Consider the following 16786-nt stretch of genomic DNA (forward strand, 5'->3'; position numbering starts at 1 on the left):
CCCCCGCCTCCAGCTCCCCGTGACCCGCTACAGTGGATACAGCGGTGGTACGTGACAATGAATGAATGAATGAATGAATGAGATTAATATTTTCTCATGTGTTGCAGTAGTAAATAACGCCTCTGATGTCCACTTCTTTCAGGGCAGCATTGATCAGAGGAATGGTGACCATATCACCACCGAGACCCACTAGCGCGACCACACCTCCTGAACGTGTCGCCTGACAGGAAGGAACTCATGTCACGTCTTGGTTTATGTCACAATCTACTTTAAACCCTCAAAGAAGTCACATACGTAGATGGCAGTTTGAATGCAGCTCTCGGCTCCAGTGCATTCAATAGTGATGTGAGGCTTTGCTCCCATCATGTCCTCTACGGTCTTGGCCAGCTGCTGAGGATTGTCATCTTTTTTCACCTCTAACTGGAAGACTGCACCCAAATCTTTGGCCATTGTGAGACGCTCCGGATACAGGTCTACACACACAACTACGGTTAGAGGAGACTGAACAGAAGAATCTGGTTGTTAATGTTGATGGAAGTGATTGTCTTATCACTGATAATGACACGTGATGCCCCCATTGTTTTAGCCACAAGCAAAGAGACCAACTCAATAGGCCCTGCGAAGAGAGGAGATCAACAGGATTCTCTGGGTTCCTCCCACAACCTAAAATATGCAGTAGAAGCTGATTGCTGGCTCTAAACTGATCGCTGGCACAGATGTGAGTGAAGTTGTTTATCTTTCCATGTTATTTTGTGCCAAGTTGAACTACGCCCCAAGGCCAAAGCCAGATGAATCGGTTCTAGGGGCCCCCCACCCCACCCCCCAGTGGTTGCAGCAAAAACAAGAAATGCGTCAGAATCAACTATGTGGTCAAAAGACCACTATATATATATATATATATATATATATATATATATATATATATATATATAGACACACACACACACACACACATATATACATATGGAGAGACTTGAAAAAAATTTTGTTTTGTAATATGATCCCTTTAATTGTACGTCATATATTTCCAACACAAAAAATATTTGTCAGGTGACAGGGTGGCCATTGAGCCCGGCGTCTTTTTTTGATGTTTCCGTCTCTGTCACTGTTTGGCAACGATGCAGGTTCCCTGATAATTTGACATTTAAGGAGGATCGAACCACTTTCTGTGGGGATCCACACCTGTCGCAGAGCCGGCGTCACCCTTGACAACATCATGTTCATCTGCGGCACAAGTAAAATAAGTTTTTCGGTTTCTGATCAATTTTTTTTCATTCTCTGCAACCATTTTTTCTTTGTGTATGTGTTTGTGTGTGTGGGGGGGGATCTAGAACTGATGGCTGTGATTCACCTTGGCACAAAGCCACACGGAAAGATAAACAACTACACTCAAATTCTTGCCAGCGATCAATTTAGAGTCAGCAATCTGCTGCTACTACTGCACATTTTAGATTGTAGGAGGAACCCAGAGAACGTGGAGGGAGCACGTGCAGACACAGGGAGAACATGCAAACTCCACTCAAACAAGCCCAAGAACTTTTGTCATAATTATCTGCAAAAATTAAATTTATGTGTGTCTGCATGGGCTCTCTCCAGGTTATCTTTCATCGTCCCACCGCCAAAAATTTTTACCTCAGGTGAACTGGCCAGTCCCAAATTGCTGTAGGTGTGAGTGTGTGCTTGAGTGTCTGACATTTTTGTGGCTCCGCGGTGCACTGGCAGGGGAGATTGAGGGAAAGTACCGAGGGTGTGGTGCTTGGATGGAAGGTTCATAAATCACATGATTTGGCAAGACAAACACAAATATGAGTGTTTGTTAAAAAAGAGATCAATCAGGGAGTGTAACAGCTGTCACAAACATCTGAACTTAAGTTTTATCTTCTTCACCTTATCTAAACCATCTTTTCTCCAAAGTCTTACCTTACCTTTCTCCAAAGTCTTAACACAATGCAAAAAGTACTGGTGCAAAAGTGTAAAATAGGAGCCAGAAATCCAAACAAGCAATCAAAACCACACAAAAAATGTTAACTGGGAACAAACATGTTGGAGAATATATAGATTCAGTTGAATAAGATACAAGCCATGACTTTTTCATTCACCTGAGGGGCTTTTATTGAAATCAGTTAAAGCAGAAGCTACACTGCACTTCATCTTGGCTAAAAGGCCGAGAAGCTCCAGTTATTCCAATCAAACAGCAGAACACTCTTTACAGTTTGGTAAAAGCCCTGCAGTCAAAACTTCTTTGTGCTACTATAGGGAAGATCGTGTGTGTGTGAACAGGAATGTGTGTGATGATTCTGAATATTTAACTCTTTCATGGGGCTATTGTGACATCTGATTTTTATTTAACATTACATGAAATGTGTCTAAACGAACACATCACAACTCTACTTCTCATTCATTGGCTGTTAAGATGTATAAAACATAATATCAGCATTCATTCACTGAAGACGTGTAATAGAATAAAGCTGAGTCATCAACATTACTACATACAGTTGCTATATACAGTATATTACATGATGCATATAGAATGTGTTGATGAGCACTGCTGGCGCTGGAGTGCTCTGCTTATTTGCAAGTGTGTTAGGAATCCTCAGCTCACAATGAGAAGTATGCAACCAACCAGAGAGGCGGTCCCTCCACTCACAGAACAGTGGTTACAACATAACCGACAAGCTTCTTCGCATTGTTTCAATGAAGCCACACAGATTGTCTGAAAATGAGGTTTAGTGACTAAATACTGAGCATTTTTTCATACTTTTTTTTGTTAGTTTAAGATTTTATTTTACTGCAGCTGCAGCCAAAAGTTATAACTTTTATAATTATAAATTATAGTGAATTATAACTCAATGAAGCAATGTTAGCAAAATAAAGTCAGAATCATGAATTGATTATTGTTATCCGATGCAAAGACATCAGTCAAAACAGAAGTCTATCCTTAGCGTGTCCTTTTGGATTAGTTCTAGTACCGTTATTAGCTCCAATTTCTGGGTTTTTTCCGTCACGCCGACCCGCTCGCTGTCTCTCAGGCCTGGTTCAGGACATCAGATCAGGGCTTTTGGTCATCCTGATCACACTTTAGCATGACCTTAACTCCTTTACGCTGATATGCAATGTCAAAGGCCTGGATTGCCTCCTCCAGGGGGAAACGGTGGGTCACGAGGGGCTTCACGTTCACTTTACCTGACGCCAGCATGGCTATTGCCGTCGGCCAACTGCAAGACAGCAAAAAGAAACTTCATAGCTCTCCTTAAATCATCTTCTTCTCCTTTTGGCTTTTCCCTTCAGGGGTCGCCACAGCGAATCAGTTGCCTTCATCTAACCCTGTCTTCTGCATCCTCTTCTCTCACAGCAACTACCTTCATGTCCTCTTTCACTACATCCATAAACCTCCTCTTTGGTCTTCCTCTAGGTCTCCTGCTGGGCAGTTCAAAACTCAGCATCTTTCTACCAATATATTCACTGTCTCTCCTCTGGACATGTCCAAACCATCTCAGTCTGGCCTCTCTGACTTTATCTCCAAAACCTCTAACATGTGCTGTCCCTCTGATGTACTCATTCCTGATCCTATCTATCCTGGTCACTCCCAAAGAGAACATGAGCATCTTCTTCTCTGCTACCTCCAGCTCTGCCTCCTGTCTTTTCTTGAGTGACACTGTCTCTAGACCATCAACATCGCTGGTCTCACCACAGTTTTGTACACCTTTTTGTACAGTTTTGTACACCCATCCTGCCTGTACACGCTTCGTCACCTCTTTCCCACACTCTCCATTGCTGTAGACTGTTGACCCTAAGTACTTAAAATCCTCTACCTTGTTGACCTCTTCTCCCTGTAACCTCACTCTTCCATCATAGCTCTGTTTTAAGTATCACTTTGAAAACAAAGAGGAACACTAATCTCTTCCTCACGTGTTGCAGTAGCGCATAACCCCTCTGATATCCACTTCCCTCAAGGCGGCATTGATCAGAGGAATGGTCACCGTGTTGGTGCTGAGGCCCACCAGCGCCACCACACCTCCTGAACGTGTTCCCTGTCAGAACAAATATCAATAAACTGGTAAGTAAATGTAGCAGAGGAGAACGTGACAGCATTTCACACAAATGGAAGCAGTAACTTCAAAGTCGTCACATACGTAAATTGCGGTTTGAATGCAGCTCTCGACTCCAGTACATTCAATAGTGATGTGAGGCTTTGCTCCCATCATGTCCTCTACAGTCTTGGCCAACTGCTGAGGACTGTCATCTTTTTTCACCACTAGCTGGAAGTCTGCACCCAAATCTTTGGCCATTTTGAGACGCTCTGGACACAGATCTACACACACAACCTAAGGTTAGAGAAGACTGAACAGAAAAATCTTGTTGCTGTTAATGTTGAACCAGGTGATTGTGTTACCACTGATGATGATCTGTGAGGCCCCCATTTCCTTGGCCACAAGCAAACAGACCAACCCGATAGGCCCTGCAGAGAGAGGAGATCAACAGGAAACCTAAGACTGGAGTGGACTAAAATGTCTGCTGTGATAAGGTGTGCACAGGAAATGTTTGAAACAATGGATGCAAGCCATCTATTAAACTTTAAATGTGCGGTTCCTGACTTGCCGGGGATATGACTCAAATGTAATGCAGCCACTCTTCATTTTTGATTGCTTTGCGTCAACCCCTGAAATTCAACCTACAACAGCTTATAAATGATAGATCAGTTTTTCAACAGTCTATTCATTTTTACCTGCGCCGCAGATGAACACGGTGCTGCCGAGGGTGACACTAGCTCTGCGACAGGCGTGGATCGCCACAGAGAGAGGTTCGATGAGAGCCCCCTCCTCAAATGTCACGTTATCAGGCAACCTGCAACATTGACAAACAGCCACAGAGACGGAAACATGAGCGAATGAGGAGAATTCGAGAAAAGAATATGGAAACCAGAGATCAGCCAAAGTCATGCACTCAAACTCTTACTTGTAGCAGAAGTTGGCGCTGTGTTTGTAGTATCGGCACAGATTTCCATCGTCAGGCGGCGTGGCACAGAAGAAGATGGTAGGAGATAAGTTATATCTTCCATTTTTGAAGAACTCGTCCACCTCACGGGGAACACCAGGCTCAATGGCCACCCTGTCACCTAACAAATACATGTGTGCAGCGTGGTTCATCCAAGAAACTTTCACAATACTGAGTGTGAACATCTAAACATTTAAATATAAGCATTAAGTGGGTCTTATTGGAATCATGTATAGTGTACAGTATTATATTATAGATGAACTCTTGAAACAACACACCACTCACCCACTTTAAGATGCTTCACCGCCGATCCAACCTTCACCACCCGCCCTGAGGCCTCGTGACCCAACACCATCGGCTTTGTGAGCACGTAGTCACCAATGATGCCGCGCTTCCATACGTGAACATCTGATCCACAGATTCCAACAGAGTGCATCTGGAGCAAGACCTCTGTGGACAGAACACGATCCACATGACAAGACAGTTTCCTTCATTTGTTCATCAATTCAAATATGAATAAGTACAACAAAATGACAACCAAGTTACTATCTATAGTTATTAATTAGGTAACACTTTATTTTAAGATACACCTATTCACCATTAATTAGTTGCTTATTAACAAGCAAATTAGTAACATATTGGCTCTTAATGAGTCATTATTAAGTACTTATTAATGCCTTAATCTGCATGGCCTTATTAAACAACCAGTAAGCCATTAACTAAGAGTCTTCCCTCAATAACTTCAGAATTCTTGCTTATTAGTATTAAGTAAGGAAGTTGTTGTATATGAATTACGATCTCAATATGCTTTGCTTAGTATGGACTTAATAAGGTTGTAGTACCCCAGGGATAGTTATTCTCCCTTAATACCACTTAATGAACATAACAAAACACAAAATTACAAATATTAAGTGTCCAAATAACTCTAAATTAAGTCTTTGTTACTTAGAATATGTTCCCCATACTAAAGTGACATCTTGATCATTACTAATTCACTAATAGTTGAACACTTATTAACCAACACATGTTCCCTAATCTAAAGTTGCCTCCTTTTCACAATTAGTTAATATGTTACAGCACATAACTACTGCAATAAACAAGTGATGGGTTACATCTTTGAAAAATGGATCTATCTGTACAGTAGGTTCCCTCTCATTCAGTGGTAGAATAACAAAGACAGCACAAGTACAAATACCTCATTTATTAAACCGCTTACTGGTTGTTTAATAAGGCCATGCAGAACAAGGCATTAATAAGTACTTAATAATTACTAATTAAGAGCCAATATGTTACTAATTTGCATGTTAATAAGCAACTAATTAATGGTGAATAGGTGTACCTTAAAATAAAGTGTTACCATTAATTACAACAGGTTTCAAAAATAATTTGTTTTTTAAAGCAATCAAAAGTCACAAAACTATATGTAACAGCGTTAGTAATTGAATTACAGTGGTACTTCTACTTACAAAATTAATTGGTTCCGGAAGAAAAACTTCAAAAAAGTTGTTTTTTAGACTTAGAACGGATTAAAATTATTTACATTAATTATAATGGCAAAATAGTTTCGGATTTCAAACAACTCACTTTTTGAACAGCCTTCTGGAACAGATTATGTTCGAAAACCGAGGGTTGACTGTATGTGTAGTTTAGCCCCCCTGGTGGACATTGTGGGTCCTGCTGATCTGGTTTTTTTTTCTGCGCTTCTGCCACGAATGGGTTTCGTGGCTTGCAATAGATGATTTAATTCTCAGTATGCACTATGGGCGTTTCCATCATGTCTGTAGTACATTCTGAGAGTACAGCAAACATTTTCACGTATTAGCAGGCGTTCTCTTCGTGCACACATTCTGTTTTTATGATGAAATGCTACTGTTTAATGTGAGGAAAGTATTAAGCACAATCTATGCGCTCCTCTTTCTGTTATTATGTTTGTTAAAATACGAGAGATGCCGAATGTTTCGCACTGGACGCTTCTACATGTCCAATCAATGTCTGAAGGCTTTGTTTTATTTTTTATTTTTTGTTATTTTGTAATTGCCAGTAAATTCTACAATTTTGCCCAAGCCTTGACTGCCATACCATTTTGCATATAATCCTTAAATATAGTATAGTTTCTGTAGCTCACCAAAATAAAATTAGAATTTAAAGATGATTATTGTACATTGCATTGTAATTAATTTGAAGTAATTACAACCTCTCCGAGCGCCAAAAGCAGGGAACATCTGACTGTAAACCGACCCATTATAAACTGCTGATGTCTTACCCTCAGGTTCTGGCTCCGGGACTGGGCGGGTTTCCTGCGATAAAGTAAAATACTGTACACAGTGTTCCAAAAGTTGAAACTAATTTATTGTAACTAGGAAACGGATGATCTCCTACCAGCCGGAGGTCTCCTGGTGAGTGCACAACCACGGAGATATTTTCCTGCGCCATAACGGATTCAGCAGAACACACACACCAGGACGAAGTTCAGGGAGACGGCTGCCAGATGGGTTCGGTCCGACTTTGACAGCTGTGTAAGACACGCCCCTTGACATTCAAATGAGTTTTTTCCCGGAATCTCATTGGCTCAAGCCCCGGCGACGTAGTCCACTTTGGGGGTGGGGTGAACGAAAACACACAAGTAAATGTAACCGCAGTCATTAAAATAAAAGTAATTGTACAGCCGCTGTAGGTTATTTTAACAATCATTACGAGTATAATAGTAATTATAGGTATTATTTGTTAAAAGACGACCGCAGTCTCGTCCTCTCGAGAGAATAACCCCGCCCTCAGGCTTGCGGCTCGTGACGGCGCTCGTCCAATCGCAGCAGGGTTTACGCGGAAGTATGGAGGGTGAGGCTGTACAGTATTAGCCTATCAAATTGACTAACTAGTCTACAGGTGCATAATAAGAATCATGATTGAATGTTTATTTTCCATGCAGCGCATCCTGGAGAAAATGACGCACCATGTGACATGTCGTACCATATTTGGTGCTTTAGTTAAACATACATTACTACATTAATGTATTGTTTTGTTGCATTGATGAACTTAAATCTGCTCCCAAATGCAGCTTGTATATCAAAGATCGCTCCTAAATAATCCCTGTTCAGTATGTGATGGTGATGGCGTCTTTGGACTCTTTCAGGGAGGGGAGGTGAGAGGGCCTGGCTGTTCATACCTGGTGAATACAGTCAGCTTGAGCTCCAATGATAAATAAGTGTTTCTGCTCCTGGGGACTTTTATTGAGCATGTGTAGGTAACGTGTTCTAAATAAGCAGCGCTATTAATTCCATCATTTCTTCTTGCGGCTCATCGGAGTTTACATACCTGCACAACAGTGCAGTTTGTTTAAAATCGATCACATCACACGACTCATCACATTTAATTGATAATGCTGGAGTAGAATTAATGTCCTTAATTTGCAAAATGGTGATGTTATGTGCCCTTTCCTTCACTGTCTGCCGAGAGAAGCATGTCTTTAATTTTCTGTATTATGTTTTATTTTAATGAATGAATCATTAATTAATCACCATCTGTTTGAAATAGTTAGGGGGACTGTGTTTGTTGGAACCACCTTAGCCACAGTGGTAACTGGTCAGAAAGCTGAAAAACTGGGACAAGACCAGCCACCTTTATGCTGGAGTGCATATTCATGTCCCTTTATTCAATGGTCACTTCTTCTCCACATCAGGTTTATTGTTTCTTGACCTTATTTCTACCTTTTTTTGCTATGTTAACATATATGTGCTGTGATTCATGTTTGCATTTTACATTTGTCTATGTTTGGCTCTTCAGACTTTCCTCTTGATCACCAAACATCTATAAAAATATATCAGTTATTGAACAGTACTGGACACATGAATGTAATAAATCAGTTTCAGCTGAGCCATGGGTACTATTAGTAATCGTCATGCATGATTCATCAGCAGCCCAAGCAGCAGGGACTCTAAGTGATGAGCAGTTTACAGACGCAGTGTCAGCATTTCGACACATTTATTTTATGTTAGTGTATCCTGTGAGTCATCACTACATAGGTGGACATAGGAAATGCAAACATAAAACTTATTTGCGATCACGTGGCAAGCAACAGTACGCTTTGCAGTCAGAGCAGAGTAAATCTCTGGGAGGAATGTCGCAAAGATCGCCGGAGTATTTCCACAAGTTGTCCATGTTGACATAGCCTGTTGTGAAAAATTCAGCAGAAACAAATGGATAAAACTTATTCCATTCAAACATCTGAAATTGTCTCACATTCTTAATGTGCATCACACCAGACGTTCAGAGCAGGTAAATTACTATAAGGATTAATTACACCAGTGACGTGCGGTCAGGGGAGGCACAGCCTCACCTGCCATCATGAAAGAAAAAAATTAAAAACAGAAGAAATAAATGGTTATATTTATCCAGTAATGTGTATTGTAATTTTCCGTTTAATGTCACCAATTTTAAATTATTTTTACTCAAAATCGCAAAAACCACCATTTGCCTCATGCAGTGCAACACATCTTCTACGCATAGAGTTTATCAGATTGTCAGTTGTGGCCTGTGGAATGTTGGTCCACTCCTCTTCAGTGGCTGTGCGATGTTGCTGGATATTAGTGGGGACAGGTACACGCTGTCGTATACGCGGGTCAAGCACATCCCAAACATGCTCAATGGGTGACATGTCCGGTGAGTATGCTGGCCATGCAAGAACTGGGACATTTTGAGCTTCCAAGTGTGTACAGATCCTTGCAACATGGGGCTGTGCATTATCTTGCTGAAACATGAGGTGATGTTCATGGATGTATGGCACAACAATGGGCCTCAGGATCTCATCACGGTATCTGTGCATTCAAAATGCCATCAATAAAATGCACCTGTGTTCTTCGTCCATAACAGATGCCTGCCCATACCATAACCCCACCACCACCATGGGCCACTCGATCTACAACATTGTCATCAGCTAAGCGCTCACCCACACGCCACACACGCTGTCTGCCATCTGCCCTGAACAATGTAAACTTAGATTCATCCGTGAGGAGAACACCTCTCCAACGTGCCAGACGCCATCGAATGTGAGCATTCGCCCACTCAAGTGTTACGGTGACGATCTAGAGTCAGGTTAAGACCCCGATGAGGACGACGAGCATGCAGTTGAGCTTCCCTGAGACGGTTTCTGACAGTTTGTGCAGAAATTGTTTGGTTATGCAAACCAATTGTTTCAGCAGCTGTCTGAGTGGCTGGTGTCAGACAATCTTGGAGGTGAACCTGGGGGATGTGGAGGTCCTGGGCTGGTGTGGTTACACGTGGTCTGTGGTTGTGAGGCTGGTTGGATGTACTGCCATATTCTCTGAAACGCCTTTGGAGACGGCTTATGATGGAGAAATGAAAATTCGATGCATGAGCAACAGATCTGGTTGACATTCCTGCTGTCAGCATACCAATTGCACGCTCCCTCAATGCTTGTGGCCTCTGTGGCATTTTGCTGTGAGACAAAACTGCACATTTCAGGGTGGCTTTTTATTGTGGGCAGTATAAGGTACACCTGTGCACTACTCATGATGTCAGATCAGCATCTTGATGTGGCACACCTGTGAGGTGGGATGGATTATCTCAGCAAAGCAGAAGTGCTCACTATCACACATTTAGACAGATTTGTGAACAATGTTTTAGAGAAATGGTAATATTGTGTATCTGGAATGAATTATAGATCTTTAAGTCCATCTCATGAAAAATGGGAGCAAAAACAAAAGTGTTGCGTTTATATTTTTGTTGAGTGTACAATCTATTGTCAGCGAGTCAAGTGCAGCCATTCATTTGTTTTCTGCTCGCTTTGCCTTACTATAAAAGTGGAGGATTACATATCTCAATTCTAAATTTTTTCTATATTTTTGTTCAGAGGAGCTGCGCCTTGACTCATAAGTAAACATAACATATAAACAACATGTAGGTAACAACATGGTTTTTTTTAAATAAAAAGTGCTTATTTGTGTGTTAGTTTGTACGTGTAAATAATTCTGCTCTGAGACTTTAAAAATAACCAACTCACTGTTGCTAATTAAATGGTGAGTAAGCTACACTGTAGGTTTATGTTTGTGAATCTAATTACAATGAAATCAGTGTCTCACCAGCCATGACCCTCACCGCACGTCACTGAATAATACATGCATTATCCATGAACTAATGAAAAATTATGTGAATTATTTCACCTGTCAGATTGTTATAAACAGGATATTCTTGCTCATTATCACTCAGACAGGCTTCACCCTCCGATGAGTCTGTGTTGGCTGGTTCAGAACTGCCAAGAGAGTAATGGGATTACATGAACTTGATTACCATTATCAGGTTCTATGCACATGCATTTATGGTAGAAATGTACTTGGTTTTGCTGACTTCTTCAGTATATTCCACGTTTGTCCGGTGACTGGATGTCTCAAAGAGAAACAGAAGGAAATCCAACTCAGGACATTACTGTAATTCACATTGATCTGTCTGTGTGTATATTTTACATACTGGTGTACTCACCTGGGCAGGTGACTGACGAACTTCACGCTCCCAAATCAACCTCCCAGCCACCTTTCTCACTTCTTATATAGTAATAATCAGACAAAAATGCGGCCTGAGTGATGAACTACAAAATTGGTGTATGATCAAATGAAGTTTAACTATTTGTAAGAGGTAAAAGGGAATTAAGAATATAAAGTATTGAACAAGTAAAAGGGCAAAGGTGAAACCTTTCCATTAGACATCACTGACACAATGGTGTTTTGTGTAAGAAGTTACTGAACACGTCATGCTCACCCTCCTGCACTGAAACTGGAGGTAGCACAAAATGACCAATGGGCACAGATTTTACACTCTGGTGTTTCTCACAGATAGACAGGAACAAGCAGTGAAAAACCACCACCTTGTTCCAAAGGTAGTCTTTGCTCTCAAATATCCTGGAAAACAGAACTTCAATTATATTAAAAATTTCTAACAAGTGTGTGCCAGATAATTTTCCAGCTCATGCTCACCTCAGAGTATCAGGACAGGTAGCATCCTTACTGAAAAGGTAATCCGCTGATCTCCAACCAGAGACGGCGCCACCTTCAAGTCCTGTAAGAAAGAAACGTGACCACTGGTTTTAATTTCATCAACACAAAACCATGATAAAGATCCTTTTGACAATGCTACAGAGCACCAAACTGAGGCATTTTAACAAAAATCTCCTCAGTTTTTCATTGATAATATAGATTAATAAAACACACAATCCAAATATTGTGTTCATTGCTTGGCATGTGCAGCAGTTTTGTTTCACATCTTATACAAATTGAAGTAGTATCTGGAAGTATAAGTACTGTATTATGCTGACATCAACAGAAGAGAAACCTGCAAAGCTGGTTCTTCCATGTCATCCAGTTTATTATCTGGTAAGGATCAAATTATTTTCACGAGAAATAAGAGTAGAATAATGGAAACACTACTCTTAGCTTGCAGTGTTCTTTGCTATGTTTGTATTCTTATTGTTTTAAAAAAAAAGTGCTATCTTTAGATTTTTTTTTTTTTACAAAATATGACAATGAAAGTTGTCTTATAACTCAAATATATAGTTATAACACACTTTTTGTTAGAAATTCCCACACTGGGCTACAGTCTGTACTTCTTCTCAGCTAACACGGCTAACATTACTTAACAGGTGTTTGTTTGTTTGTTTGTTTGTTTTTTAACTTTAAAGCTAGTTAAAATAATAGTTTAATGATGATTTCTTACTCCAAAAGTTGTGACAAGTTTGCGGAACGCTGACAGAGAACCAGGCAGACTTATTCCTAAACATAGTTAGAGTCCACTCGCACAGGAGGTTGCTAGCTATGCTATGGTGCTGAAGATTAATCAACGTCCTCCTATAAGCTATTAGCTAAGCTATTAGCTCGGTCTTTTAGCTAACTTCCGCTACTCGGACCGTGTTGGCGCTCAATCGACCGCGATGCATTTAAATGCTATTAAAAATAATCGGACATATCAAAACTCAGGAGTGGTTGAAGAATCAAGCGAAAAAGTAGGTCGAAGTGTAGTACTGTACTGTATTCCTAATGTTTGGCTTAAATGCACAAGGCGTTTACGTGCATGTTTGCTAAATTCCGTCTTCATTTGTTTTTGTGTGTAAACTGTTAATACATTTAGGCTTGAACATGTTAGTGTCGTCACCGCACGTGGAGAAGTTAGATAACAAGATAAACATAGGAATGGTGAGTTGAAAGGATGGTTTTTAAACCTGATGCCTCTCTCTCTGGATATTATTTAAACTTAAAGAATTAAATAAAGGAGAACTGTATACCTGAGTGTAGTGTTTAACCACCTGATCAAAATTTTAAGACCAGCTGAAAAATTGCAAAAATTCACATTTTGCACTGTTGGATCTTAACAAGGTTTTAAGTAGTGCTTCAAATTGCAAAAAGAAGAAATGGGAGTGAGACAAAAAAAAAAAAAACTTGAGTAAGCGATTTATTGCAAACAACTATTAAACTGAAATAGGCTGTTCATCAGCTGATCAAAAGTTTAAGACCATGGCCTTTAAAAGCCAAAATCTTTGCAAAAATGTGGATTCAGTATCATTTTCTGTCAGGCATTCACACAGTTTTAAACCTCCTAATGGCAAAGGCAAAAAAAACTTTCTTTCTTAGAATGTGTTTGGATTGTTTAGCTGCATCAGCAAGGCCTCAGCTTCAGGTTGTGCAGAGGCGTGAAATGACAGCTGGCTATGTGGATAGGTTGCAGGGGGCATCCCTCATGACTGAAGGCCATCGTCTGTGTGGTTATGACTGGGCTTTCCAACAGAACAACGCTGCAGTTCACAACACACGACTGACAAAGGACTTCTTCCAGAGAAATGACATCACTCTTTTGAATCACCCTGATCTAAATCCAACTGGGAACATTAGGGGTTGAATGGCAATGGAAGTTTAAAAAAATGGACACCAGTTCCAGACTGTGGATACCCTCCATGAAGCTATCTTCACTACTTGGAACAACATTTCCACTAGCCTCCTGGAAACACTAGTATCAAGCATGCCAAAACACATTTTTAACATTTTAACAAAAATGCCACAGCGATGCATCGCTGAGTGCATTTTTGGAGTGTTTTGGGTTTTTTTTTTAGATGAACAGACTAGATGAACAGCCTGTTTCAGTTTAATGGTTGTTTGCATTTAACGTAACTGTTTTTTTTCTAAATTTACATAAGAAAAGTATTGAATTTATTTTCAATATTTCCTAAATTTTCAATTATTTGATTCTAATCTGATTTTTAATGTTTCCCATTAAGTGTGATGGGTCAGGCAGTGCTTTGCAGTTCTGAACTTGAACGCCAGGTGGCAATGTTCTCAATCATATCCTGTTGATCAAGGCATAGCTTTTTCCCATTCAGTCTAACAATACATCTACAGTAGATCTCTGTATTGATCAAGCTGTGATCACTTAAGAGTTTTAATTTCATTAGTTCGGCTTCCATTTAATGTCCACATTTATATTACCATATCTTCTAAATGCAACCATTGATATTGAGCTGGTGACTGAATAATTCTGCAGCTTTTTGTTGATGGAATTGCACAGGGTTTCCAGTAATGAAGCATTTAAATTCATCTGTGATGCAGGTTTGTGTACAGCATAGTGGATTCACTCGTACATCGAGCTGCAGCTTTTAGCCGTGTGTAGACAGCAGCTTCTCTGCTTCCTGCTACATACCCTCCTTGATGGGGTTGCCTGCAGGTCAGGCACTGTGTGCTCACACACAGACACACACACACACACACACACACACACACACACACACACACACACACACACACACACACACACACGTTTGATTCCTTCTTAGGCAGCCTAATAATGTCTCACAACCGTGTGTTTTATAACAGTGAAGGCCTATTAAGGAAGATATTGCCTCACAGCACTGCTGGTGTAAGTGATGCTTGTTTGAGCAGAATCCAGAGAGCCAATCACTCTGTGACAGTAGTCGAATGGTGGCTGCTGTATCTCAGGTAATTGCAGGTCTCAGGAATTGCTTATAAACCCATTAAGCATGTGCCGCCTGTGCATGAGCAGGCGTTCGGTTCTGTGCGCCGTCTGTTGTTGTGACAGCAGGGACAGAAAAGGCTGAGACTACATCCAGACGACTTGTTTCTACTATTTTGGTTAGCTTACATATGCTGTTGCTCCTCTGCTCCATACAGTGCGACTTGGTTGAGGGGGTTCAAAGCAGGGATGTCTCTGTTGCCATGACAACAGTGAAGCCACACCTTATTTCTTACACCCAACCCCCCCGATTGTGCTCCGATCACAACAACGCTCTGAAAAGAGGGGCTGGTTGAGTGAGCCAAGCGCTGAGCTACAACATGACCAGAAAAAGCAAAATCTGAAATAAGTATTCAACCAATTTATCAGTGGATGTGAACGAACCCACAACCAAACTGGTGATCAGTTATCATGTCATTCATTCATCAAATGCAGTCTGGATCAATCCTTTGAGCATGTGAAGAGTTCAGGGTCCAGCTGCTGGATGCAACGTGTCTCCTGCTTGTTCCTTTGTGCATCCTGATGTCTAGAAATAACCCGTGTCCTCAATTATGTAGAAAATGGCAGGGATCTCTTCTCTGTTGATTTCATCCTTTCAGCTTCCCTCTGGCTGATTGGCCTGCGGGGGCAGAACCAACCGGCCGGGGGGGGGGGGTGCATCCATCTCCCCTCTGTCCAGCATGATATTGTTCCATTGTGTGGTCGGCCCCGGGTTATTGTTTTGCCATTGTATTTGTGTGATTGTCTGTTTTTATTTTTGGTGTCCGATCTATAACTCGGGTGAATCCCAATGTGTTCTATTGAAACCTCTTTTGAATGATTTCTCGACGATCCAATTAATTTCAGACACATTTATAGGTCTCCAGACTTCAGATAGAGGCAATAATTTTTACTTAATATGTGCCCAGAAAGTCGAAAATAATTCGAAATTGAACTGAATTTTACTGCTGACATCACCAGGTAATGGTCGGCGTTCTTTTAGGGGGCAGTAAACCTTCCTGAAGTGATGCCAATGTAGACTTGATTTGCTATCTGCACCAATCTGTTACTTTAGCTCCCATTCACTTGAGTTCAATGATAAATTATCAGTCTGTTATCTCTCTAACTCCCTCTTTCCCTCTGTCTAACATCAGAGGAGTGTTTTTCAGATCGCAGGTGTTGAAGGATTAAGGCCGCCGCGGGACAGGTTTTATTCTCATACTCATCTTTGATGTAGCGTCTCTTACCTGCTCAAAACGTCCGCTGCTTAACTGAAGAGAATGGATTTCTTCATTCTGACACAACCACATTCATTCATTCTTTGTTCATTCATTCATTCATTTCAAAAATTTCTTATTTTGTATAAAAAGGGAAATTAAGAATACATCATCCTCCTCCTCCTAGTACGTATGTAGTACTAAATGACATAGTGTGAATGTTAGCATGCTTCTATTAGCATTTGGTTCAAGGCACACTTGTTTCAATGTACAGAACTTCAGATTTCAAGTCTCGTTCCAGCGCCGTGACCTCAAACCTAAAGAAACAGAGTGACCAATTGACTCCTAGCTGTAGGGCCTTTGCTGACCTTTGATCCTGGTCGGGTCACCCGGTGTGTTGATGTGCCGTGGAGGGACAGGAGATCGCGTTGCTCCCCAGACCGTTAAGAAGCGATGCAGGCAACGGCTGAGCAGCGTGTGACAGGAGGGCGAGAGGAAACTCACCTTGAGGCGAACACACTCACTCCGAGGCAAGCAAATACTGCAGACTCATACATGCGTCACGTTCACACGCG

At 41.0% G+C, this 16786-nt stretch overlaps 2 protein-coding genes across 3 annotated transcripts; both read right to left on the minus strand.

Moving 5' to 3' along the window:
- Window positions 1-2083: 2083 nt before the first annotated feature.
- Window positions 2084-7499, minus strand: LOC137612862 (sorbitol dehydrogenase-like). Of its 2 annotated transcripts, XM_068341708.1 has the most exons (10): window positions 7375-7473; window positions 7259-7292; window positions 6580-6785; window positions 5281-5445; window positions 4957-5116; window positions 4727-4845; window positions 4394-4459; window positions 4134-4312; window positions 3910-4031; window positions 2084-3215 (listed from the first exon to the last, which is right to left on the minus strand). In XM_068341708.1, exons 4-10 carry the CDS (start codon window positions 5429-5431, stop codon window positions 3050-3052), a joined length of 963 nt encoding a protein of 320 aa, XP_068197809.1. In that variant the 5' UTR covers window positions 5432-5445; window positions 6580-6785; window positions 7259-7292; window positions 7375-7473; the 3' UTR covers window positions 2084-3049. The 2 variants fall into 2 exon arrangements, with proteins under 2 accessions (XP_068197809.1, XP_068197766.1); XM_068341665.1 differs by lacking the exon at window positions 6580-6785 and having other exon boundaries at window positions 7375-7499.
- Window positions 7500-9042: 1543 nt separating this feature from the next.
- Window positions 9043-12847, minus strand: terb2 (telomere repeat binding bouquet formation protein 2). Its single transcript, XM_068309065.1, has 7 exons — window positions 12715-12847; window positions 11979-12060; window positions 11764-11903; window positions 11488-11549; window positions 11342-11394; window positions 11172-11260; window positions 9043-9161 (listed from the first exon to the last, which is right to left on the minus strand). The coding sequence occupies exons 1-7, from the start codon at window positions 12776-12778 to the stop codon at window positions 9043-9045; spliced, it is 609 nt and encodes a 202-aa protein (XP_068165166.1). The 5' UTR covers window positions 12779-12847.
- Window positions 12848-16786: the final 3939 nt, after the last annotated feature.

This window comes from Antennarius striatus, chromosome 1, assembly GCF_040054535.1.
Source record: "Antennarius striatus isolate MH-2024 chromosome 1, ASM4005453v1, whole genome shotgun sequence".
Classification (NCBI taxonomy): domain Eukaryota; kingdom Metazoa; phylum Chordata; class Actinopteri; order Lophiiformes; family Antennariidae; genus Antennarius; species Antennarius striatus.

Bases quoted from the DNA above. Each gene is read 5' to 3' on its own strand.
- LOC137612862 (XM_068341665.1), bottom strand. From the start codon at position 7,428: ATGGCGCAGGAAAATATCTCCGTGGTTGTGCACTCACCAGGAGACCTC. The intron at 5,446-7,258 runs GTAAGACATCAG...TTCTGTCCACAG, and splicing joins CCCGGAGCCAGAACCTGAGG to AGGTCTTGCTCCAGATGCAC. The intron at 5,117-5,280 runs GTGAGTGGTGTG...TGTATTTGTTAG, and splicing joins GGTGAAGCATCTTAAAGTGG to GTGACAGGGTGGCCATTGAG.
- terb2 (XM_068309065.1), bottom strand. From the start codon at position 12,778: ATGTTTAGGAATAAGTCTGCCTGGTTCTCTGTCAGCGTTCCGCAAACT. The intron at 11,904-11,978 runs GTGAGCATGAGC...TCTGTTTTCCAG, and splicing joins ACCTGTCCTGATACTCTGAG to GATATTTGAGAGCAAAGACT. The intron at 11,261-11,341 runs GTACATTTCTAC...CTCTCTTGGCAG, and splicing joins GAAGAAGTCAGCAAAACCAA to TTCTGAACCAGCCAACACAG.